Raw genomic sequence first — 27,304 nt, 5'->3', positions numbered from 1 at the left:
TTCTAATTTTTCACAGAAAAAAAAAAACAATTATTTTTTGTTTCTTAGAGTTTTTTGGATAATGGGACTAACGGTAAAATAAGAACTGCTCAATAAAAAAGTTCTGCTGTAGGCTTAATCGGATGTTTTTTTTTTTTTTTGTTTTTTTTAATAGAGACAAAGCCAACATGCATTTTTAACAATGTGGAATACTACGATGGGGACATGTTTCGCATGGATGCATGCCGCTTCTGCCGTTGTCAGGGAGGAGTTTCCATCTGCTTTTCAGCTCAGTGTGGTGAACTACACTGTGATCGCTATTATGTTCCAGAAGGAGAGTGTTGTCCAGTCTGTGAAGGTATTGTCATTTGCCATCATTTGTAGAAGAGCCTTATTTTAAATAGCAACATGGCTTGTTCAGTTATTTACAGAGCTAAAATACTTACATGGGAACTGTTTATATGACATAAAAAAAAAAACAAACAAAAAAAACAGGGTCACAGCCACTTTTTGTGCGCTTGTTTGACTACTGTTTTATTTCTTTTTTATCAGCTAGCAGGTTGATCAAAAATAAATACATTAATGGATTCCTACACAGACAAGGTGGATATGGAAATTCTCCCTGCTGGGACATTATATTCTAAAAGTGGGGTTGCTCCGCTGTCAGAATATGGTGATCAACAATTGCAGCCGCCGATCGACACGTTTTTCAACATTAAAAATTGACTTCTGTTGAACAGGGACAGCAGTACATGGATTGAAATTTGACTAGTCCCTGCTAAACTAGCCACATTTTGACCCATCTATGGCCATCTTGAGTCTAACCAGCACCATCCTTTAACACTCATTAACTTATAAACCAGGCAATCTCATCAGAGCCCAGGTTCTAGCATGAAGCTTCCAATATATTGACTTAAAAGGCTTGTGTATGACAGTCTAAACAAGTACCAAATCCATTTCCTTGGATCCTTCATTGTGATACACAAGCCTCACAAAATTCTATACCAGCCCTGACTGAGTCAGATCCTCCTCTATTTTTGTCTCTCATGCCCTCCTTCACATTTACTGCAGCTTTTTTAACCAAGTAGACTGCACTGAGGGGCTATTTGTGGCGAGATATACACACATATATATTGCCTTGAAAAAAAAGTATTCATACCCCTTGAAATTTTCCACATAAAAAATGTAAATGTATTTTGTTGGGAATTTATGTGTTAGAACAACTTAAAGTGGCACATAATTGTGAAGTAGAAGAAAAATAATAAGTGTTTTTCATTTTTTTTTTTTTTTTTTGCAAATAAATATCTGAAAAGTGTGGTGTGCATTTGTTTTCACCCCCTCTGAGTCAATACTTTGTAGAACCACCTTTTGCTGTAATTACAGCGGCAACTCTGTTTTGGGTATGTCTCTACCAGCTTTGCACACCTAGAGAGTAACATTTTTGCCCATTCTTCTTTGCAAAAAAGCTCAAGCTCTGTCAGATTGAACAGAAAGCATCTGTGAACAGCAATTTTCAAATCTTGCCAGATTCTGAATTGGATTCGGGTCTGAACTTTGACTGGGTCATTCTAAAACTGTGAATATGCTTTGATCTAAACCATTAAATTGCACCTCTAGCTGGATGTTTAGAGTTGTTGTCCTGCTGGATGGTGAACCTCTGTCACAGTCTCAAGTCTTTTGCAGGCACTAACAGGTTTTCTTCTAAGATTGTCCTGTATTCCATCTATTGTCCCATCAACTATGACCAGCTTCCCTGTCCCTGCTGAAGAGAAACATTCCCACAACATGTATATCTGCTGTCTTCATCTTTATATACTGTTTAGAAAATGCACATTGTGTTGGGAGATTTTCTCTTTTTGGTTAACACTGCAGTGAAGCCTGGGCATACAGCTAAGATAGCTGATTGGAGGAAAGGCACACACCTCCTCTCCTTATAGGTAGAGATTTTCAGCTCTGTTTGTTGAATTGTTCAGCTCTGTGCTAATCTATTTATAGCATCCTCCCAAACAAAAAACTCTGGCTGCTTGTATCATATGTGACAGAGAACTTGTCAGGAGTTATCAGGATGATAACAGAAGAACAGGGCAGGAGACAGCTACGGGATTTAGGGCTTGAAAGGAGATATAACAAAACACTGCAGATATATGTGCCCAGCTCAAATTTCATGAATCAGGTTTACATCCACTTTAAAGTGAATAACTCAACACCAAGTTCACTATATGGGACCCCTTATGTATTTGTACATGTTGATTATATCCCCCTTAAAGAGGAAGTAAACCCTGATGGGTTTTACTTCCTCTTTATTTCCCTGCAAAGGTAAAGCATAATGGGCTACTATGCACTGCATAGTAGCCCATTATGTGTCACTTACCTGAAAATGAAGCCTACAATGTCACCACTGCCCCCACTAGCAGTGAGTGTCCATCTTCGCCCCTCTTTTCTCCGGGGCCGCAAACTCCAGCTCTGTGACTGTCTGGAGTAGCGTGACATCACTCCGCCAGTCACGGCATGACCCCTTTAGAAAGACATGATCTGCCCTTTCTAAAGTGTGCATGCACCGTAGACATCGGCGCACGGCTTTATTGTAAATATCTCCTAAACCGTGGAGGTTTAGGAGATATTTCCAGCACCTACAGGTAAGCCTTAATATAGGCTTTCCTGTAGGTAAAAGTGGTTGTACAGGGTGCACAACCACTTTAATCTCCTCTTCTCAAGATGGAATAGATTCAGTTCATCTAATCTTTCCTCATAGCGGATCACCTCCATGCCTCTTATCAGTTTGGTTGCCCTTCTCTTCACCTCCTCCAGTTTCCCAATATCGTTTTTGAGAACTGGTGCCCAAAACTCAACTGCAAATGAGTAAGAATCATTAGGCACTGCTCCCTAAATTCTGTCTTTTTTTTTTCTTAAACTTTATTTGGTTTTCCATATATAGGTAAAATATATAAGTAAAAAAGAAAAGATCACTTAAGTCATACAATCAAATTTCCCATTTTCCCCAATACCCCCCCCCCCCCCATTTCTCTTTCCCTAAATGTGCCATGTGCTCCATTTCCTCCTCCCTCTCCAGTTCTCCATTCTGCATCCCATCTCCCCTCACTAACTCAAACCAATTCTCCGCATATTTTCTAGTTTTCTTGAATTCTATCTATCCTTCCCATATGCTGGGAAATCTTGCTGCTTGGTCCTCCTCCCTACTATTCAGATACTCCATTTTGCATGTATATTTGATTTGTTTGAACCATTTTCTTATTGTAGGTCTTTCTGGTTCCAGACTTTTTTTTTTTTTTTTTTATTACTCCCTTTGCCGCATTTATTAGGTATGGCTGCACTGTATTCTTATATTGTTTTTTGTAGTATTTGTGTTGTGAAATAGGCAGTACCACAGGTCATCAGAGATCTCCTAACTCTAGATCTCCCTTATGTATTGTTGCAACCCTTGCCAATATTCCCGTATCTTCTGACATTCCCACCATATATGGGACATGGTGCCCATTTGGTTACAACCTCTCCAGCACAGAGGAGATTTCTCTGGTGTTTTTGTGCCTATACATTTATAGTTTTTCTATTGTGTTTAAATCTGCTGCAAAACTATATACAGCTCTCAGTACTTTATTTACTTATTGCTCTTTTATATGTGTTCCTAGTTCCTTTTCCCAATTTTCAAATAAATGGAGGGATTCCCGGCCCTTCTAACTTCATGGGTATTTTGTAAATATGGAATGTACTATGTTTCGGTTTTATCTGTAAATTACATAGTTGTTCAATTGGATTTAAGTTCTCAGATCTAATTGGTTGCAGTAATGTATTCACAAAATGTTTTAACTGTGAATATCCCCATTCATTTAATACCATCAATTTTATTTATTTTTTTGTTTTCATTCCTGGTATGGTCTCATCTTACTTTTTTTTTAATTATATATTTTAACTGTGTTAATCCATTCCCCAAAATGTGCCCCACTGCCAGGTAAAAACAAAAGGTTTCCCCCTATTAGAGAAATTAGTGGTGAGTTAATTAGTGGTGAGTTATATAAATTATGTCTTTTAGACAGTTTTCTATCTATTTACAAACTTATCTTTCCAAGCCTGTAGGCTTTACCTTACACATTAGCCGTGTGCGGGGAACTGTGTCAAGCGCTTTTGCAAAAACCAAAATTACCCTGAACACACCATTACCACCGTGAAACATGGTGACGACAGCATCATGTTGGGCGATGCTTTTCTTTAGCAGGGAAGCTGGTCAGAGTTGATGGGCAATCTTAGAAGAAAACCTGTTAGTCTGCAAAAGACTTGTTACTGGGACTGAGGTTCACCTTTCAGCAGGACAACCACCCTAAACATGCAGCCAAAGCTACAATGGAATGGTTTTGATCAAAGCATATTCATGTGTTAGAATGGACCAGTCAAAGTCCAGACCTAAATCCAATTGAGAATCTGTGATAATTTCAATCTGTGACTTGAAAATTGCTGTTCACAGATGGTCTCCATCCAATTTGACAGAGCTTGCACCATTTTGCAAAGAAGAATGGGCAAAAATTCCCCTCTCTAGATGTGCAATTCTGGTAGAGACATACCCAAAAAGACTTGCTGCTGTAATTGCAATGAAAGGAGGTTCTACAAAGTATTGACTCAGGGGGGCTGAATACAAATGTACCCCACACTTTTCAGATGTTTATTTGTAAAAAAAAAAAAAAAAAAATTAAAACCATTTACATTTTCCTTCCACTTCACAATTATGTGCCATTTTGTGTTGGTCTATCACATAAAATCCCAGTAAAATACAGTTATGTTTTTGGTTGTAAAATGACAAAATGTGGAAAATTTCAAGGGATAAAAATACTTTTTTCAAGGCACCGTGTGTACACAGGGGTGTGTAGGGGGTGTGTGTGTATATGTGTGTGTATATATATATATATATATATATATATGTGTTAAATGTCAGGTGTCTGAGATTAATAAAAAAAAAAGGTCAATCTTTTACAACTCAGTTGAAAAACAAACTGAAATCTTTTAGGGGGGAAGTAAAAATAAAAAACTAAAATAATGCAGTTGCATAAGTGTGCACACCCTCTTATAACTGGGGGATGTAGCTGTGTTCAGAATTAAGCAATCACATTCAAACTCATGTCACATAGAAGTCAGTACAGGGGGCAGAGCCAGCAGCCGAAGGAGATGGCCGCGTGAGGAGTGAGCTCTCGGTCCTCACAGCGGCTCCTGACCTCATACAGCGACCAGACACAGCCCAAAAGTGACCTGACAGTACCTACAAGTCGGCGCAGCATACCCGATCGCTATGGGAAAGTGCAAGCCGCCTCCGGGTCCCCCCAAACCGATGACCTACTTTGGGCCTGCAGGAGCCCGCCCAGCTAAAGATGGTGCCGGCCAGGACATGACATGCTCTCCCTCACGACATAGCACACCCTGTGGATCTCACTCCAGCGAAGGCAGCCGCTCATCACACAGAGACTCACCAGGCAACAGCCCAGCCAAATCAAACCCTAAAGAGTCTCCAACGCTCCAGTATGCAGGTGTGAGGTGACAGGAGGATATATCAGGAGATTCCACCCGTGAATTTATTGAATGCATTGATGATTATCCAGCCGTGGGTCACCCCCTCTCTGACAAAACATTGAAAGACATGCTAGTGTCTGAGGCGATCACTTCACAGGGACATGATGTCCATGGTCTCCCAGATCAGAAAAGAAGCAGACAATATGGGAGGGTGCACCGTGTGGAAAACAAAATGGGGGATTTTGCAGTGGCACACGATGAGCAGGTAGATGCCCACAGCAAAGCAGATGATGTGCTGACAGCCATCAAATCAAAGTTAGCAGACCTGGAAGATCGTTCCAGAAGAAATAATGTGAAATTTAGGGGGGTCACTGAGAAAATACCTCCAACTGACCTGCGCAACCATATCCAACAGCTAATTTCAACTCTTCTACCTGAAATGCCAAAGAGAGAAATAATAGTGGATAGGGCGCATAGACTCCCCAAACCTCCCTTTCTGCTTGAAAATGTGCCACGTGATGTTATCGCCCGTATACATTTTTATCATGTAAAAGAGGCACTCATGCAACGAGCGAGAAGGGAACTGAAATTACCGGAATCTTACTCGGACATCACTTTATACGCAGACTTCTCTAAACACACTATGCAAGCTCGCAGCAAGCTAGTCTCTCTCACTAAACTTTACCACAACCACAATGTTGTTTACCGCTGGGGATTCCCTGCCAAGTTACTGGTCATGTGGGAAAGAAAGACCTATACGGTCCTCACAGTGGAAGCAGGAATGCAGCTGGCGGAAAAATGGGGCCTATTACCCCCTGAGGGAAAAAGCCGGTTACAATGTACCTCGCCGACTAAAATTGACCCCCTATGGAACACAGCTCCTGGCTGAATAAGAGGGTTAAGGAACTCTGGGCTGGTAGACTTTAAAGTGTCATTGCAGGGAACCCTGTTGCTCCAAAGAGCCGATACCCCCCACCCTAGTTAGCAGTAGTAACTGCTTCAGATGACTTGTTCTCTTTTACGTTTTATACTTTTTGTTCTCATTTCTTCTTTTTGCATTATTTTTTTTTTTTTTTACACCATTGACACCAAGTTCAACTTCAAGAACAACCCGGATCCGCACTTACTCTACCCATCCTGCCCTCCTCATCGGGCGAAGCAACGAAGATCCAAACTACCAAGTACTCTTCGCTTTACACACCTGACCAATGACTCTTAAAATCATATCACTGAATGCCCACGGACTCAGCAGCCCTTATAAACGGAAAGCAATGTGGCAGGAGGCTAAAAAAGGAGACATTATTTGCATACAAGAGACCCATTTTATAGCTACTAACCCTCCTAAATGCACCCATAAGATGTACCTATATATATTCACAGAAAATGCTAATGTTAAAAAAAAGGGGACCTTGATAGCAATAAGAACTCTGTCCCTTTAAAACTTCATTTGTCATTACTGGATAAAAGTGGCAGATATGTTGTTCTTGTATGCGACATAAATAATGTCACCTATACCATAACAAACATATACGCACCTAATACTCACCAAATTGCTTTCCTACATAATATTTTAAGAAAAATCTGGCAAATCCACAAAGGATCGCTCCTCATTTGTGGAGACTTCAATGCCATTGTGGACCACAAACTGGATTCAACCGCAAAAGCAATGACTCGCCCTACATTACAACCTGCCCTTATACGACATATGGCATTGTCTTAACCCTATGGAAAAAGACTTTACCTAGTATTCAGCTCCTCATAAGATCCTCACACGAATTGATCTTTTCATATCTGACCTCCCGATGCTGACCAAAGTGTCTGCAGCACACATTCATTCTATTCTCTGGTTGGACCATGCTCCGATTTCAGTATCTGTTGAAGAATCCAATGCCTTAAGGCCCACTTATATGTGGCACAATAATGTAAACCTTTTTTCCAGGCAGCCAGCTAAACCAGAGCTAAAAAGAAAAATACAAGAATTTTTTTATCAATAATGACACACCAGATGTATCTTACTCCTCAGTCTGGTGTGTCCATAAGGCCTATATTAGAGGACTTTTGATACAAATGGCAGCCAAGGAAAAACGGTGTAGACTCCAAACTTTGTCCGATTTGTTACGTCAAATCAAACTACTAGAATCTCATCATAAAACTACCTTGGCAGAGGATACATTCCAAGATCTAAATAACTATAGAAACCAATTTAAAGCCCTACTCGAAACAAATCACCAAAGAGCCCTTAGGAAATTTAAAGCTCTACACTACTCACAGTGCAATAAAGCAGGCAAATTTTTAGCCAACTACCTTAGACAAAGGCAACTTAAATCTAAGCTTTTATTATAGATCTTGAAACTCAAACTAAGATATTTCACCCTGAACATATAGCTGAGGCCTTCCGTAAATACTACACCAAACTATATAACTTAGCCAAAGACCCATCGACCCCTCAACCATCTGACTCTCTAATATCTACCTTTTTGAACTCAGTATCACTGCCAAAGGTAACTAAAGAGGAGCTTGAGACTTTGAACTCCCCTATTAGAGATGATGAGATTCTAGATGTCATAAAACTGCTTCCAAACAATAAATCACCAGGTGCTGATGGATTCACTGTTGAATATTACAAAAGCTTTCAGGATATACTAACGCCTCATATGAACAAGCTTTTTAATATCAGCATCTACAAACTCCTTCCCCCAGAAATGCTACAGGCTACCATAGTAACGTTACCAAAACCGGGTTAAACTCCAGACTGCCCACAAAATTTTCGCCCGATATCATTGCTAAATTCAGATCTTAGATCCATGTGAAAATATTTGCAAATATGTTAGTATCCATTACTCCAAAACTAATCAAAACAGAACAGGTGGGATTTGTTAAGGGTAGACAGGCCCCAGATGGCACCCGCCGCATGATCAATCTCATTTGCATTGCTGAACTGCAGAAAACCCCAACTACATTCCTTGCCCTCGACGGCGAAAAGGCTTTAGATAGGGTACATTGGGGCTACCCGCAAGCTACCCTGAACAAATTTGGACTAGAAGGGTTTGCCCTGTCCGCTATCTCTGCATAATATTCTAAGCCCTCTGCGAATATATACACGCCCTTATCTAGTACATTTTCAATTTCTAATGGTACAAGGCAGGGGTGCCCCTTATCTCCTCTAATTTTCACTTTGGTAATGGAACCCCTGGCTGAATCAATTAGAAACAGCCCAGAGGTCCAGGGAATCACAGTAGCAGGCCAACAAAACAAAATCAGATTATTAGCCAATGATGTGGACATTACCCTCACTAACCCTAAGTCCTCTATATTAGCAGTCCAAAATATTATTAATGACTTTAGTAAAATCTCATACTACAAATTAAACACCACCAAATCAACAACCCTGCCAATAAATGTTCCTAAACTACTCCTAGACTCATTAAAACAACTATTTCCCTACACCTGGATACATGCCAGTTTACCATACTTAGGGATACTTCTAACATCTCCTTCAGCTAATATGTACAAAGCAAACTGTCTACCGCTCCTTCAAACAATTACTCAAGACACCTTAAATATTGCAAAATTTGAACGAAATTGGTTAGGCCGTATTGCAGCATTTAAAATGATGGTTCTCTCTAAAATCCTTTACCTGTTTAGGACGATCCCCATCATACTACCGATCATTTTTTTTTCAAAAATAAATGCACTTCTTAAATGATTTATCTGGCTAGGAAAAATCCCCAAAATAGCCTTCTCGACACTAATGAAATCTAAACACAACGGGGTTGGGTCTACACTACTGGAGTCCCCTTTTTTCTCTTTTTTGGGGTTTGTAGTCTACATCGCTTGATTTTATGGGGAGGAAGGATTGGAAGCGTTCCTGTGAGCATTTCCTTTGGATTGGTGGCGGTGTTGCTGTAAACTAGCTGCCCTAGAAGGAGATCGACTGAACAGTCCACGGATCCCATTGTGGGACACCCCCAGGAGTCTCTCCTCCACTACTGAGCCTGTTTTGACCCCCCTGAATAAGGGCGGTCGCAGGCTTTCTGGTAAGCCTTCAATCCTTATCATCTGGTGACGGGCTATATAAGCGGTGGATCATACAGCTTCAAAACTCTTCACGACTTTATCTGTGGATTTGTTCCCTCAAATTCATCCTATCTATGAACTTTAATTTAATTTTATATTTTTGTGTGTTTCATTACTTACACGCTTTGTATGGTGAAAAACCTCTACCAGTTATTATCATTTGTTAGTTTCTTCACTATTATAGGTTAATGTAATGATCTAAAGAACAATTCTTGGTTCAACTAATTTATATGTGTATAATTTCACATTTATTCACTTTGGCACTACATCCAGCGCTGCACTTTCTTTTCTGTTATATTAACGTATCTGTATGTTACCCTTTGAGAAGCGGTTTGCGGGCACGCGCCGCCGCGTCCTCCATGAGTGTGATTGCGGGTCCCACGGACTCAAAGTCCGCGGGGATACCCACGATCGTCTCACGGAGAGGAAGAACAGTGAAATGCTGATGTAAACATGCATTTCCCTGTTCTGCCTAGTGACAGGACACTGATCACAGCTCCCTGTAATCGGGAGTGGTGATCAGTGTTGTGTCACACACAGCCCCCCACAGTTAGAATCACTCCCTAGGACACACTTAACCCCTACAGTGCCACCTAGTGGTTAACCCCTTTACTGCCAGTCACATTTACACAGTAATCAATGCATTTTTAATTGCACTGATCACTGTATAAATGTGAATGGTCCAAAAATCGCTCCAAAAGTGTCCGATCTGTCCACCATAATGTCGCAGTCACAATAAAAATTGCTGATCACTGCCATTACTAGTAAAAAAAAATTATTAATAAAAATGCCATAAAACTATCCTCTATTTTGTAGACGCTATAAATTTTGCGCAAACCAAACGCTTATTGCGATTTTTTTTTTTTTCTTAATACTAAAAATATGTAGAAGAATACGTATCGGCCTAAACTGAGGGAAAAAAAATGTTTTTTTATATATTTTTTGGGGGGATATTTATTACAGCAAAAAGTAAAAAATAATACGTTTGTTTTTTTTTTTTCAAAAAGCCAAGCCATCCAACCAATGTGAATGGTCAAAAAATTGCGCCAAAGTGTCCGATCTGTCCGCCATAATGTTGCAGTCATGACAAAAATTGCTGATTGACGATATTACTAGTAAAAAAAAAAAATAGATATTAATAAAAATGATATAAAACTATCCCCTATTTTGTAGACGCTATAACTTTTGCGCAAACCAATCAAACACTTATTGCGATTTTTTTTTTTATACCAAAAATATGTAGAAGAATACGTATCGGCCTAAACTGAGGAAAAAAAATGTTTTTTTATATATATTTTTTGGGGATATTTATTATAGCAAAAAGTAAAAAATAATGTGTTTTTTTTCAAAATTGATGCTATTTTTCTGTTTATAGCGCAAAAAATAAAAACCACAGAGGTGATCAAATATCACCAAAAGAAAGCTCTATTTGTGGGGCAAAAGGGACGTCAATTTTGTTTGGGTGCCACGTCGCATGACCGCACAATTGTCGGTTAAAACGATGCAGTGCCGAATCTCAAAAAGTGCTCTGGACTTTGGGCAGCCAAATGGTCCGGGGCTTAAGTGCTTAAAGGAGCTGCAGGAATATCTGGCAAGTACTGGCTGTGTGGTACATGTGATAACAATCTCCCGTATTCTTGATATGTCTGGGCTATGGGGTAGAGTGGCAAGACTGAAGCCTTTTCTTACGAAGAAAAACATCCAAGCCTGGATAAAATTTTGCAAAAACACATCTGAAGCCTTCTAAAAGCATGTGGGAAAATATGTTATGGTCTCATGAAACCAAGGTTGAACTTTTTGGCCATAATTCCAAAAGATATGTTTGGCGCAAAAATAACACTGCACATCACCAAAAGAACACCATACCCACAGTGAAGCATGGTGGTGGCAGCATCATGCTTTGGATGTTTTTCTTCAGCTGGAACAGGGTAGTCAAGGTAGAGGAAATTATGAACAGTTCCAAATACCAGTCAATATTGGCACAAAACCTTCAGGCCTCTGCTAGAAAGCTGAACATGAATTGGAACTTCACCTTTCCGCTTGACAAAGATCCAAAGCATACATCCAAATCAACAAAGGTATGTCCAGCCAGAGCCCAGACCTGAATCTGATTGAAAATCTGCTGGGTGATCTGAAGAGGGCTGTGCACAGGAGATGCCTTCACAATCTGACAGATTTGGAATGTTTTTGCAAGGAAGAGTGGGCGAATGTTGCCAAGTCAAGATTTTCCATGCTTATAGACTCATATCCCAAAAAGACTGGGTGCTGTAATAAAATCAAATGTTGATTCAACAAAGTATTAGTTCAAGGATGTGCACACCTATGCAACCATAGTATTATTATTTTTTTTTTTTTTTACTTCCCTCCACATAAAAGATTTCAGTTTGTTGTTCACCTTGTTTATAGGTCACATTAAAGGTGGAAAAAGTTCTGCAATTATTTATCTTTGTCTCCTGTTTTTACATCACAGAAACCTGACATTTTAACATGGGTGTGTAGACTTTTTATATCCACTGTGTATATGTATGTGTGTGTGTATATATACCCCGTTTCCCCGAAAATAAGACCTAGCGTGATTGTCGGTGATGGCTGCAATAAAAGCCCTACCTCCCAAATAAGCCCTAGTTAAAGTCCTTGTAGGTCTTATTTTCAGGGTAGGGCTTATTTTCTGGGGGACCAAGGTTGAGCTTATTTGGGGGGTAGGGCTTATATTGCAGTCGCTGACAATCACGCTAGGTCTTATTTTCGGGGAAACAGGGTATATATATATATATATATATATATATATATATATATATATATAGTCAGGTCCATAAATGTTGGGACATTGACACAATTCTAATCTTTTTTGGCTCTATACACCACCAAATGAAACAAACAAGACGTGCTTTAACTGCAGAATTTCAGCTTTAATTTGAGGGTCTTTACATCCAAATCAGGTGAACAGTGTAGGAATTACAACAATTTGTATATGTGCCTTCTATTTTTTAAGGGACCAAAAGTAATGGGACAATTGGCTGCTCAGCTGTTCCATGGCCAGGTGTGTGTTATTCCCTCATTATCCTATTTACAGGGAGCAGATAAAAGGTCCAGAGTTCATTTCAAGTGTGCTATTTGCATTTGGAATCTGTTGCTGTCAACTCTCAATATGAGATCCTAAGAGCTGTCACTATCAGTGAAGCAAGCCATCGTTAGGCTGAAAAAAACAAAACAAACCCATCAGAGAGATAGCAAAAACATTAGGTGTGGCAAATCAACTGTTTGGTACATTCTTAAAAAGAAAGAATGCACCGGTGAGCTCAGCAACACCAAAAGACCCAGAAGACCACGGAAAACAACTGTGGTGGATGACTGAAGAATTCTTTCCCTGGTGAAGAAAACACCCTTCACAACAGTTGGCCAGATCAAGAACACTCTCCAGGAGGTAGGTGTATGTGTGTCAAAGTCAACAATCAAGAGAAGACTTCACCAGAGTGAATACAGAGGGTTCACCACAAGATGTAAACCATTGGTGAGCCTCAAAAACAGGAAGGCCAGATTAGAGTTTGCCAAACAACATCTAAAAAAGCCTTCATAGTTCTGGAACAACATCCTATGGACAGATGAGACCAAGATCATCTCTTGTATTTTTTTGATGATGTGACTGCTGACAAAAGCAGCAGGATGAATTCTGAAGTGTTTTGGGCAATATCTGCTCATATTCAGAAAAATGCTTCAGAACTCATTGGACGGCACTTCACAGTGCAGATGGACAATGACCCGAAGCATACTGTGAAAGCAACCAAAGAGTTTTTTAAGGGAAAGAAGTGGAATGTTATGCAATGGCCAAGTCAATCACCTGACTTGAATCTGATTGAGCATGCATTTCACTTGCTGAAGACAAAACTGAAGGGAAATGCCCCACGGACAAGCAGGAACTGAAGACAGTTCCAGTAGAGGCCTGGCAGAGCATCACCTGGAACGAAACCCAGCGTCTGGTGATGTCTATGCGTTCCAGACTTCAGGCTGTAATTGACTGCAAAGGATTTGCAACCAAGTATTAAAAAGTGAAAGTTTGGGGGGGGCGTGTCCTGAACATGGAACAGCAAAGACATGCTTGGTCCGCGCTCCGCTCCCATCACTTCTTCACAAGCAGCATACCTGCGATCCTGAGCCCTGACACTGCTCAGGACATGTCACAGAGGAGGCGGAACACGACCCACGACTCGGAGACAGACAAATCGAGGCAGGGGCAGCTGGATTCTTACTTTCCCGGGACCTGCGGCAAGGCCCAGGAAAAATCCAAGATGGCACCGGTCAGCAAAACTACGAAGCAGCATGCGTCGGCACAGAAGCAGCTCACACAGCCTGCCATGTCCCCGCAGCCATCACCCGGATCGGTGAGTGACTCCGCACGCCCGCCCTCCCCTGGGTCCACTGTTTCCCGAGCAGAGGGATCCGAAGTTGCGGACCTCATGGAGGATGGAGACATTAAGAGGCATATATGGTCCCTCCCCACTAGAGAGGATCTAGAGAGATTTACAGCAAGGGTGGAAAAGGCATTCAAGGAAGACAGCACAGCTTAAGGAGGACACTACACACCTGGGCACAAGGGTGGAGACGCTAGAACAAAGGCTAGATGAGGCCCTCCCTTCTATGTCAGCCCTGCAGATGAGGTGTGCAGCCCAAGACCAAAAGCTGGACTCACTGTTATCACAGCTTGACAATTTTGAGAACCGTAGCAGGCGGGCAAATATCCGTACCCGAGGCATGCCAGAAGCTACAGCACCCAAGGATATCATCCCCTCATTGCAAGGGATATTCCGGGAAATCTTGGAACTCCCAGACACAGCACCCATCGAGATTGACCGAGCCCACCGAGCCCTGAAACCACCATCCCAGGATGTCGACAACCCCAGGGACATAATATGCAAGCTGCATAAATATACCATTAAAGAACGGATAATGCAGAAGATGCGCTACAGTCCCTTCTTTGATTTTGATGGCGCTCACCTCTGTTTTTTTCAAGACATCTCTAAACGCACACTTATGCAGCGTCAGGCCCTGAAACCTGTGTTAGTAGCCCTCCAGGAAGCGGGCCTCACATATCTCTGGGGCTTCCCCTTTTACTTACAGGCTACCAAAGATGGCCATTCAACCACTCTGCGCACCAGAGACGACCTCCCTCACTTCCTCTCAGCCCTGGGGTTAGATAAGGTAGACTTTCCAGATTGGCATGGAGACCCAGAGATGGCAAACTTTCCAGCCATCAGACTCCCTCAACCCTGGACACAGATGCCTCAACGCCGTAGACGCAGCCACCACCATCAGGATGTAGATGCCTCTCCTGGCCCCTCTTTGCCGAGGGACTGATGGCCATACCTGGATCCCAAACTTTGCCCCTATCCCTCAACACGGAAGTAAGCATTACTACCAGACCGCCCGAAGACTGGCGGCTTAACACCTACCCTGGACCTATATGTACATGATCTGATTCAGCTTTGATGGGGAACTTTATACTTGATTTGATTGTAGCCGTATTAGTGCAATTGTGACATGGAAAATTGAGTACTGTCCGTGATACTTTTTTTATTTGCACTAACATACAATTTTTCAGGACAAGCTTTTGGGGTATGTCCCCTTCTTCAAGGTCCAAGCAGTACTGATTCACACATTTTTAAGCAGAAAAACAAACACATACAAATCAATGGTAATAAAGATAGCAGCAGAGTTAGTGAGATAAGACAGAGGGAGAGCTATAGACTGGAGGAGGGGGGGGGGGATACTGGTCAAAGACGAGGTCGTAAGACTTTAGCATAGTGTGTAAGGAAACCAATATCTAAATTCAGGCCATTATTTTTCGTGTCAAAAAGAAGTATCATTCTTAGTTCAAACGTTTTCCTTTCCTGCATAGTTCTGAAATTCCCTTTAAGAACTAAAACATTGAGGTCTTCTATAGTGTGGTCCGGTTGTGAGAAATGATGTCCCACAGGTGTGCATAAACTGTCTTCTTTATGTTCTTTGATGGTATGTCTGTGCAAAATCCTCGCTTGCAACTTCTGTCCTGTTTCATCAACATAAGATCCTTTGCTGCACCTTTTGCATTGGATGAGGTACACAACATTAGTGGAGGTACAGTTGTAAGATCCCATGATATTGAAGGTCCCATTTGTGTGTGTAACACTTTTGGATAGATTGATCTGGTTGCATAGTTTGCAGCGTTTTTATTGCAGGGTTTGCTTCCATTATTTGTGACTTTATAATCAGAGTGAAGTTTCCTGCTGATTAGTTTGTGTCTGAGGTTGGGTGGTTGTCTGAAAGCCAATAATGGGGGTTGTTGGAATATTCCTTTTAGAGTTTCATCCTCTGTTATAATGGGTTGTAAATCTTTGATTATCTTTTTGATCCCTTCAAGTGCTGGGTTGTATGTGGTGACTAGAGGTACTACACCAATATGTGACGAACGCGGGTGTCAGATCCCTGCCCTCCTCGTTAACTTGCAACGAAGGACCGGCCAACCTCACACCATGCTGTCACTTACATAACAATGCCACTTTCAGCTGCGCCCAGCACAAAGATTTTCCAGCTTGCGGGACCACAATCTAGGTGCGAGCAGCCTGAGAGTGATTGTCATTGGGCTAATTACACAATTAACCCTTTAACTGCCACCACCCCCATTTAAAGGACCGAGCCGGGGGAGAGTCTTAATTTTAGCAATACCAATTATAATTTTAGAATAAGCGTCTGCCACACACACTGCCACCACAGACAGGTCTGCTCAGAGTCTGATGCCCCGTACACACGGTCGGATTTTCCGACGGAAAATGTGCGATCGGAGCTTGTTGTCGAAAATTCCGACCGTGTGTGGGCTCCATCGGACATTTTCCATCGGATTTTCCGACGCACAAAGTTTGAGAGCAGGCTATAAAATTTTCCGACAACAAAATCCGATCGCGTCAATTCCGACCGTGTGTGGCCAATTCCGACGCACAAAGTGCCACGCATGCTCAGAAGAAATTCCGAGGCGGAACAACTCGGTCTGGTAAAATTAGCGTTCGGAATGGATACAGCACTTTCGTCACGCTGCAAAGTTTTACATTGTTTAATACAGCGCACTCTCTTCTTCTTTATAATGTGAGAAGAATGAAGTAGTTTTGCTGCTCATATTCACTCAGACTTCTCACAAACGTCTTTCTTTATTATTTATCGTGATTCCCTCAATATATTTTGATTTGTCACATCTGACCAAATTTCTTTTTTGTTTTATTTTTGTTTTGTATTTTTTTCAAGGCTGATGTTTTTTTTTTAGTTTTTTGGGGTTTTACTCCATAATATTTTTGTGTGTGTTTTGTGTGTCAAGTTACCACAACACGATTATTATCTTTTATTATTTAATCATAAGGAGATTGTTTGGTGTTGGTGTCTCTTGTTAATTTCACATTGTAGTTTTGAAATGTACCTGCCTCCTCACAAACAAACTGTCCTTTTTGAAGGAAAACACACATAGGTCGAGTATAATTGTAACAAAAATTCCTTTATTAAGGGCTCACAACCAAACAAAGAGGGAGGCAACGCTGGAGAAACAGCAGAAATTGGCGAAGCCTTTGGCCCCCAGGGCACACATCAATTATTTTACTGCAAAATTGGTGGCCTGAGGAGTCCATATCTAAGGGAGTGCAGTCTGGTCCAGAAGTCCAAGAGATCATGAAAGCAGCAGATGACATGTATGTCCCCAAGCTGTGGTCATACAAGAGACTGCATCTTTTGTCGGACCAGACTGAACCCAGGGCCATCACTCTCTGGCCTTCCTTCCACGCTTCCTTCCACGCTGTGGCTGTGGTGGTGTAGTTTTGGCAGGAGGAGGAGGATGGTCCAACTCACTCAGGTGGGTATTGGGTGTGATTTCGCCACTCACCCCCTTAGTTAGGACTTTATAAAGAAGGGTCTCACACAGCTGGCGTTGACCCTCCTGCATGCCCCTCAGTTTGGTGGCATGCAGGCAAAGGCCTCTTCAGGAGTGGGTAAGGCTCTGAGGGATACAGAAGCCTCCTGAATGAGCCTGAGTGCTGAATCCTGCACGTGACTCCCCTTCCTGGGTCTTTTGTTTGGAAGGCGGAGGGGAAGAACCTGCGATTCGGTCAGGCTCCTACTGGGCCCTGGCTTCTCCTGGCTGCCACTTAGCCCCACCTCCTCCTGGCTGCCACTAACCCCCGCCTCCTCCTGGCTGCCACATTCCAGAGCCTCGTCCTGGCTGAGGTCTTCCTGTGTATGAAAAAGGGACATAGTTTTAGTTTTTTATTCATCAATCACACACAATTTTCATCTCATGACTGTTGCAAATTGAATGTTAACAAATATAACAGACTATTCTTCTGAGCCCAGCATTTTTCATTCTTGTCCCAATTATTTTTGCCCACTATTGTCTATTGATATGTAAAAAACTGTATCAAATCAGCAATTAGTGATCAATAATAACATCTAGTAAAGATTATGTATTTATTGACCAGAAATCTGTAAAAGAATGCTATACCTGACTCCATCTGGGCTGCTCCACTTCTTCCTGGCTGGAAGTCCCAGGTTGGACATCAGAAGCCTCAGCTGGGGTGGAAGGAAGAGTGGAAGGAAGGGTTGAGAGGGATTCCCTGACTCCAGTCTGGTCTGACAGAAAACAAAGTCTCTCATATTACCACAGCCTGGGGACATAAATGTCATCTGCTGCAGCTACGGATCTCTGGGAATCTGTGACCTTCTTGCGCTCCCTTAGATAAGTGCTTCTCAGGCCACCAATTTTGGCTTTTAAATAGGGGATGTTTGCCGTGGGGACCACCAGCTTCACCAACTCCAGCAGTTTCTCCAGCGCTGTCTGCCTCTTTTGTTTATTATTGTAATGTGGATGTTTCACCTGCCACAGACAGGGCAGCTGTGCTTGTCTATGAACAGGGCGAGGAAGTTGTGGTCATTGAAGCCATCCGTTTTATCTGCAAGACACAACACAAGACAAACCCTAATATCAGGCAAAACTCTCCTAATCTTGTTACAATATAGGCCTCAATCTAGAAGCAATATAGACCCAAGTTTTGCTCTTACCTTCGTTATCACGATCGGCGCCTCCAATACTCCTTCCTCCGCTCACAGATTGTACGTACTATGCACACGTGTTACGCTTTATAGACACTGCGCATGCGTGTAACTCCGACCGCCCCTGACGTTCTTTCTAGTCTATTCCCCATCCCTTCTTGTTCGGCGCAGTGGGGGAAGAGCACATGGTGGAGACACAACAGGTGCGTGCTAATTACAGCAACGAGGAGGAGGAAAGCCCGGAGCCTGAAACGTCACGATCCAGAAGGAGAAGATTTAAGGCATCGAATATGTCCTTTGGGGAGATGGTGGACATCCTGAAGAGGGCTGACTATGAAGGGAAGTATGGACCTTACCCCAACCCCAATGTCAGAAAGGCCAAGATCATGGCGAAAGTGGTCAAGAGTCTGCACCGGAATTTCGGGGTACGACGATCGAAAGATCAGCTCAGGAAGCGGTGGTCGGACCTGAAATTAAGAGAGCACGAGCAGTACCGAAAGATCCGGAGAGTGCTGCAAAAAAGTAAGTAGTTGTCCTGTGTTGCTATTCTTTATGTTTTTATTACGTTTGTGCTGCTCCATGTGCTTTTCTTAACTGTTATCCAGTTTCAAAAGGCAACTTTCATGTTCATGGGCACATTATTCGTTCGTATAAAACATTTTTTGTTCGGCCTATAAAACACCATTGTTTTGGCCATATGCATTTACCCACATTTTTTAGGGCCTACTTGTCTGAAACTAATTTGGTTGTTTAGATGGGTTTGTTACTAGAATGAAATGCAAACTAGATTCTGTGTAAGGAGAGGACACATCTGGACGCTGGAGCACTAGTGTGGGACACAAGAACACTCTTTTTATTAGGGGCCCACACAGGTGCTCCAGTGTATACTATAGGGGTGTCTCCATCTGTGAAGCTTGTACAAAACAGGTAAATATTGAAGCTTGACAAAGGACAAGAAAAATGCAACATCTTGGAACTCTGCCAAAACAGACAATTGTACCCCACTTCCAAGCAATGTTTCATATTTATAGTTCCGCCATCAAATATCTGTGTGCTAAGTATACCTATTTTTTTTTTTTTTACATAGGGGATAAAAGACTCGGAGGACACCCCTCATCCGAGGAGACCAGAGACCCCCCACCTCTGGAAGAAGGGAAAATCCACCCAAGCCAAGCAGAGCAGGAGGAGGAAGACGTGGTGGAAATTGGCACCACAACAGGTGAGTGTCTGCAACCACAGGCTCAGGTAAGAGATGGATGCCAGCATATTTATAATACATGGTGTTTTTTGGTTTCTATCTTTTTAGGTGATCGTGATGTTGTGGATCCAGATCCTTTCACCTTGGAAAGTGCACAGATCCTGATCGGGGAGATCATGGGGTGTAATAGGGACTTGGAAAACATCCAGAAAAACATCAATGATGTTCAACAAAAAATGAAGAACATCATTGATGTTTTAGGGAGAGTTTAAAACCCCTCCAAATCCCTTTGGTTTTTTGTGTGCTAAACATTTTTGACAAATTTGAGAAAAGCCAAATTTTGAAGATGCACACAGTGTGACAACATGTGCTATCTGCCATCGCGGGAGATCAATGTAGGCGTTTTGGGGGTACAACCCCTTCCTCAATAATAAAGTAGCTGTGAAGAAGGGGTTGCACCCCCAAAACACGTCCCTCGATCCCCCGTGATGGCAGGCAGCACATGTTGACATTCGTAAATTTGTGTGCATCTTCAAAATTTGGCTTTTCCTGGGGTGACTTCACCCCATCTGAACGCAATATCAAACACAGTTTGTAAATACTCGTGTCTGATATTGCCTTCAAGTTCTACCAAATGTGAACTTTGTAAGTTCAAGATTTGTGTCTTTCTTGTTGGTTTTAAACATACCTGATTTATCTTAAATGGACATTTCTACTTTTTTTAATGTGACCCCAAAAATTGTTATACAACAAACATGTTGGTTTGTTTTAAAAACCTTTTATAAATGCACATGTGATTGTGCTGGTATTAAAAAGATTGTTAATCAAGAATGTGTGGATTATTGTTTCAACGCTCCAACACTTTTGTGGTGCTCTAATTGGTGTTTTCTGTGACAATGGGTGTTATTTCCTAAGGGCAAATCCACTTTGCACTAAAAGTGCAGTTTCAAGTGCACTTGTAGTGCAAAGTGTCTTTGCCTTTAGTAAATAACACCCAACAGTGCTTTGTAAGGTTACACAATCACGCCATTTTGAGGACTCATCACATTTCTGTCAGGGTCAGCTAAAAGAAACACAAGCACTAAATGTCACCAAAGACTTGAGTAGTTATTGTTTTTTTTTTTATTTGAAAAAGGTTTCAGACATTGTCTGGCATATTGATGGCCCCCCTACCCGCAAAGAATTCAAGGTATCTTAGCCGGACATCACGGGCACTCAGGGAGGGCAAGCCATGACGGCCACTTTCAAGTGCCGTTGTTTCATTTTGAATTCCAGCCTCAGGCCCAACTGAGCCAGCATAGTTGGCAGAATGTTGCCGTAAAAAGTTGTGTAGAACACAGCATGCCAGGATAATATGATTCAGTTTATACTCCGCCATATGTATGGGTGTAAGAAATAGGCGGATCCGGCTTGCCATGATTCCAAACGTGTTCTCCACCACTCTTCTGGCTCTGGCCAGCCGGTAATTAAAAACCCTCTGGTCCGGGGTGAGGGTCCTTATTGGGAATGGCCGCATAAGATGGTCCCCCAGCGCAAACGCTTCATCCGCAACGAAGACAAATGGGAGTCCTTCCACATTGTCTTCTGGAGATGGCAATCCAAGCTGCCATTCTGGAGACGCCTGTAGAACTCCGTCTGGGCGATGACTCCACCATCGGACAAACGGCCATTCTTCCCCACATTCACATACAGGAACTCATAAGTAGCCGACACCACCGCCAACATCACAATACTATTGAACCCCTTATAATTAAAATAGTACGACCCTGAGTTGGGTGGTGGGACGATGTGGATGTGTTTCCCATCAATTGCCCCTCCGCAGTTAGGAAAGTCCCACCGCTGGGCAAAGTAGGAGGCCACAGTCTGCCATTACTGTGGCGTGGAAGGAAACTGTGGAGTCAAAAAAAAAAAAAAAAAAGTCATTTTGCACATAAACAGGGAAAGCTGATTAGACACAAACATTCTTGGCCAACATCAAGATAACATTTATTTGAGGGAATTTTTAAAGACCAAAGTATAAGGTACACCTATCAGATTCCCCCTCCCCCTCTCATGGGCCATTTCTAACATTATAGGGGAGGGGGGACTCTTGGACAGGTAACCCTCTCCACTTCATTGAGAGATGAATGCCTAAATAATGGTTATTACTTTGAACAGCCCCTCCTTAGTTACACTATTGGCAGCCCACTGGACAGGTAAGAAGTGTCATAATACAAAGATATAAATACACATTGTACACATTTGAGCACATTTGGACATTCTGCTATTACCTATCAAGATAATAATAGTATACAGAAACGTTAAACAGTACCATTTGAAAGTATTCAGGCAGGCCCTTGCACTGCATGCTTTGGGGAATTCATCCATAAATCTGACCACAAAAGAGGTGGGTATAGTGTGTATAGGTTTGGGAAAGTCAGCAGATAGATGATTGAGGATAGCTAGAGAATTGTTATCAGCTGACTTAGCAGTTGGGGGAGAGAGGGTTAAAAATGATTTGGGGACCCCCCAAAAAAAGCCTCTGGCACTCTGCCTGAATTTAAAGCACAAATCACATTTAAAAACATTTTAGGGGGTGTTTGGGGTAAAGCACTACTATGGAGCTGATAAAATACATTAAGTGACTACACAAGGTGAATATAGGGCCAGGAAACCATGCTGGGGAGGTAAGTGAAGGCAAATATGTATGAAGGACAACAAAAATAATTACATAAAAATCCAGCATGCATGAGGACAAAGGGGACATTCACCGCATATTACAATCATGGTAATTAGGGAATGAGGAAAGAAATACAATACATTAGCAAACATTCCATACAATAACATGTGATATTAAAGGATAAAAATCTTACCTTAATATACTCCTTCTGCAGGACCTGAATGATGGCAGAACAGGTCTCTGGGATAATGATCCCCAGAGCATGGGGGGGATGCCTGTCGAGAACTTCAAGTCCTGCAGGCTTCTCCCCGTCGCCAAGTACCGCAGGGTGGCGACTAGCCTCCGCTTCGCAGTGATCATGCAGGTATCCTGCCTGCTAATATAAGGGGTCAGCAAAGCCAACAAACGGTGAAATACGGAGTCCGTCATCCGGAGAAAGTTCCTGAAATCATCAGGATTATTCTCACGGATCTCACGGAGCAAAGGCATATGACAGAACTGGTAACGCTGAAGCAACCAATTCTTGGTCCACCCTGTTCATGGACTGGACTTGTGTCAAGGTAAGGACCCCAACACCAAGCCCCCGCACAGCACGAACTCTACGAGGAGTACGTATATGCAACATGGCTAGAAAATGGTTGGCTGCTCAAAACAAAGTAACAGAACGCACTGAAGAACAGCAAGGCCTGTAAAGAGCAACCTGAAAAACAGTAACGAGCGGACAAGATCGCACTGTATAGTACAATACGAACTGACTGCACGCACTGAAGAGCAGATACAAACCCACAAGCACAAACTGAACAGCAGAAAACAATCTGAAAACCACGAGTCTGAAAAAGCGTGAATCGTCTCTCACCAAACTTTTACTAACACGAGATTAGCAAAAGGAGCCCAAAGGGTGCCGCGCTTGGTTCTGAACTGGCCTTTTCTAGTCTCGTTGTACGTGGTGTACGTCACCGCGTTCTTGGCGATCGGAAATTCCGACAACTTTGTGCGACTGTGTGTATGCAAAACAACTTTGAGCCAACATCCGTCTGAAAAAATCCATGGATTTTGTTGTCGGAATGTCCGATCATGTGTACGTGGCATAACTCTACAACAGTAGCGCCCTTTAAGAGGCAGGTTCATTTATAGCTTGTGGATATAACAGAGGAACTTGAAATCATAAATTTGTCAAATCATAAACTTTCTACATCAGAAACAGTCCTCTCCAAAGGCCTCACATTCTGCCCAACCACCAAATTGGATAATTAACAGGTATGGTCAGATATGGAGGAATTCTTTAGGAGACTAAGGCTCAAAGAATATTTTCACAGTAAGGAAAGGAATCCTAGGACAATAGGAGGTGACAAAAAGAAAAAGAACAGCAACTTCACACCTCCACGAGGACGCAACCCCAAACTGGATACCTATATTGACAGCTTCAGGCTGCGAGTCACATCCCTGTTATCCACCCAGCAAAAGAAAATATTATACAACCTTTTACCACTGGAGCGAAGAGCTGTACGTGATCTGTGCAATAATCAGGCCATAACCATCAAACCAGCAGATAAAGGGGGAGCAGTCGTTGTGATGAATACAGACAAATATATACAAGAGGGCCAGAGGCAGCTGGCAAATACTACTTACTACAAAAAACTGGATTATGATCCGACCCAGGATTTAAGTAAGCAATTAAAAGGTCTAATTGCGACAATACCAAGCCACCTACATTCAGAACTCATCAATGCAATTCCGGATAATCCGGAAATTGGAGACTTCTACATGCTGCCCAAGATTCACAAGCCAGGAAATCCAGGCAGACCCATTATAACAGGTATCAATACACTTACCGAACATATCTCAGGCCTTGTAGAAAACATGTTAAAACCTTTAGTCATGAACACTGCGAGTTTCCTGCAAGACACCACTGATTTTCTGAACAAGCTTAACAATATACAACAATTACCACCAAATACACTTCTAGTCACTATGGATGTAGAATCTCTGTACAGTAACATCTCTCACAAGGATGGGTTGGCGGCATGTCACAGATTCATATCATCCTCACCAAACCACAAATACACTGCTGAGGATGTTACACAGCTCATCAAATTCATTCTTACACACAACTACTTCACTTTCAATAATGACATCTATCTCCAGTGTATGGGCACTGCTATGGGAAGCAAAATGGCACCCCAATATGCAAACTTATTTATGGCTGACCTGGAAGACAAATTCCTGAACAGCATACAACAAAAGCCATACAGATATTATCGCTATATTGGTGATATCTTCATGATATGGACTGAAGGTGAAGAAAATCTAAACCAATTCTTCTCATTGATCAACACTTTTCACCTATCTATCAAACTAAAAATGGACTATTCGAACACACATGTCAACTTCCTGGACACTACAGTATACATCAGGGATGACAAGCTTCACACGTCGATATACAGAAAACCGACTGACCGATGCACCTATCTTCATAGTTCCAGTTTTCACCCCTAGCACACTAAACGGGCCATCATGCACAGCCAGGCCATCAGATACCACCAAATTTGTTCAGACCCAGAAGACAGAGATAAACATCTCAGAACACTGGCAGACTCCTTCCATAAGAAAGGTTACAAAGACAAAACCATCAACAACAGCATAAACACAGCCTTGAAAACCGAAGAGAAAATCTCCTCCAATACACAGAGAAAAAAAAACAAATAACTGAGTACCTCTAGTCACCACATACAACCCAGCACTTGAAGGGATCAAAAAGATAATCAAAGATTGACAACCCATTATAACAGAGGATGAAACTCTAAAAGGAATATTCCAACAACCCCCATTATTGGCTTTCAGACAACCACCCAACCTCAGACACAAACTAATCAGCAGGAAACTTCACTCTGATTATGAAGTCACAAATAATGGAAGCAAACCCTGCAATAAAAAATGCTACAAACTATGCAACCAGATCAATCTATCCAAAAGTGTTACACACACAAATGGGACCTTCAATACCATGGGATCTTGCAACTGTACCTCCAGTAATGTTGTGTACCTCATCCAATGCAAAAGGTGTAGCAAAGGATCTTATGTTGGTGAAACAGGACAGAAGTTGCAAGCGAGGATGAATTTGCACAGACATACCATCAAAGAACATAAAGAAGACAGTTTATGCACACCTGTGGGACATCATTTCTCACAACCGGACCACATTATAGAAGACCTCAATGTTTTAGTTCTTAAAGGGAATTTCAGAACTATCCAGGAAAGGAAAACGTTTGAACTAAGAATGATACTTCTTACCTGACACGAAAAATAATGGCCTGAATTTAGATATTGGTTTCCTTACACACTATGCTAAAGTTTTACGACCCCCTCTTTGACCAGTATCCCCCCCCCCCCTCCAGTCTATAGCTCTCCCTCTGTCTTATCTCTCTAACTCTGCTGCTATCTTTATTACCATTGATTTGTATGTGTTTGTTTGTTTTTTCTCTCTTTTTTTTTCTTTTACATTCTGCTTAAAAATGTGTGAATCAGTACTGCTTGGACATTGAAGAAGGGGACATACCCCGAAAGCTTGTCCTGAAAAATTGTATGTTAGTGCGAATAAAAAAAGTATCACGGACAGTACTCAATTTTCTATGGGGAACTTTGATAGCCCAAGAGATGGACAAGACTTTGCCCTGAGAACAAACTAGCCACATTTTAGCTTTGCTCCCAGATCCCTCCCCCATATACATCTATCTCTCCAGGACTCATCCACGTTCATGCAACCCCCCGAGTCCCGTCATCCCCTCCCCCCTGACACCCGGAGTCCCACAGAGGCTCCTATGAAGTGGAGGTGGAGTGGACCCTCTCCTCCTACCCTCCTTCATGTTGGCCCACGACCCCCCAGTAGGCCACCCACATACGGGTATTAATCCCATTTGGGACGCCAGGTTTGGACAAGATGAACCCCCTGAGATGGGGGCTCCTTGGGCCCAACCTGCAGTTATTTCGAACCACTGTTAGGTTCTTTTTGAAAGTTTACATTGCCGATGCTGATATTGATGTTAACGATTGTCTCTCTCTCATCTTTACTCTTTTCTCCCCTATCCTCTTTTCCCCTCTCTGTCTTTCTCCACCCCCTTCCTTTTTGTTTTTTTTTTTTAACAGAATCCGCCTGGATTATCGTTGCCCGCTCCGGACCTCACCGCCAGGATCAACGCCAGCCCACACCACCATGCCTAAATGACAGCCGTCAAGGTAATCTCATGTAATGTCCGTGGTCTATGCTCCCCCTGCAAGCGTAGTAAATTATGGTGGGAACTGAAAAAATTGAAAGCTCAGGTAGCCTTCCTGCAGGAGATGCACTTTACCCATCAATCCATACCCAAGTTACAGACCCACATATATAGTCAATGGTACGTCAGCACCTCCCCGGTCAATAAGTCCAGAGGTACTGCAATAGCCGTCCACAAAAACCTCCAACATGCAGGTGACTTGGTTGATCCCCTGGGGAGATACGTCTTCCTGAAGGGGACCATCGTGGGTGCAAAATATACCTTTGCTAATATCTACTCCCCTAACTCAAATACTCAAAGTTCAGGGAGGGGTCCCTAGTTCTAGGACGCGACTTTAATGTAAGCCCAGACCCATCCCTGGATACCTCACACAGTCAACCTTCACACTCACATGCCTTCCTTAGACACTTCCGGAGGTCCCTCCAGACCGTAGGCTTGGTCGACAGCTGGAGGGTCCTGCACCCCACAGAAAGAGAATACAACTACTATTCAACGGTACACAATGTATACACGTGCATAGACTTGCTCTATGTTGACCGCCCAATCCTAGAG

The 27,304-nt window shown here is 42.3% G+C and overlaps 1 protein-coding gene across 4 annotated transcripts in view; it reads left to right on the top strand.

Annotated features, from left to right (window-relative positions):
• Nucleotides 1–27,304, top strand: part of CRIM1 (cysteine rich transmembrane BMP regulator 1) — a 1,688,666-nt gene that overhangs the window by 1,007,440 nt on the left and 653,922 nt on the right. For 2 of the 4 annotated variants that reach the window (XM_073627709.1, XM_073627706.1), the window contains 2 exons: nt 155–337; nt 26,625–26,714. The exons of 1 other annotated variant lie outside the window; for it this stretch is intronic. In XM_073627709.1, coding sequence (XP_073483810.1) covers nt 155–337; nt 26,625–26,714 — 273 coding nt within the window. The remainder of the gene's footprint in view (nt 1–154; nt 338–26,624; nt 26,715–27,304) is intronic. One more of the 4 variants, XM_073627708.1, reaches the window with a different exon arrangement.

This window comes from Aquarana catesbeiana, linkage group LG04, assembly GCF_042186555.1.
Source record: "Aquarana catesbeiana isolate 2022-GZ linkage group LG04, ASM4218655v1, whole genome shotgun sequence".
NCBI lineage: Eukaryota > Metazoa > Chordata > Amphibia > Anura > Ranidae > Aquarana > Aquarana catesbeiana.
The sequence above is the reverse complement of the archived record's forward strand: the minus strand, read 5'-3'. Positions and strand labels throughout refer to the sequence as shown.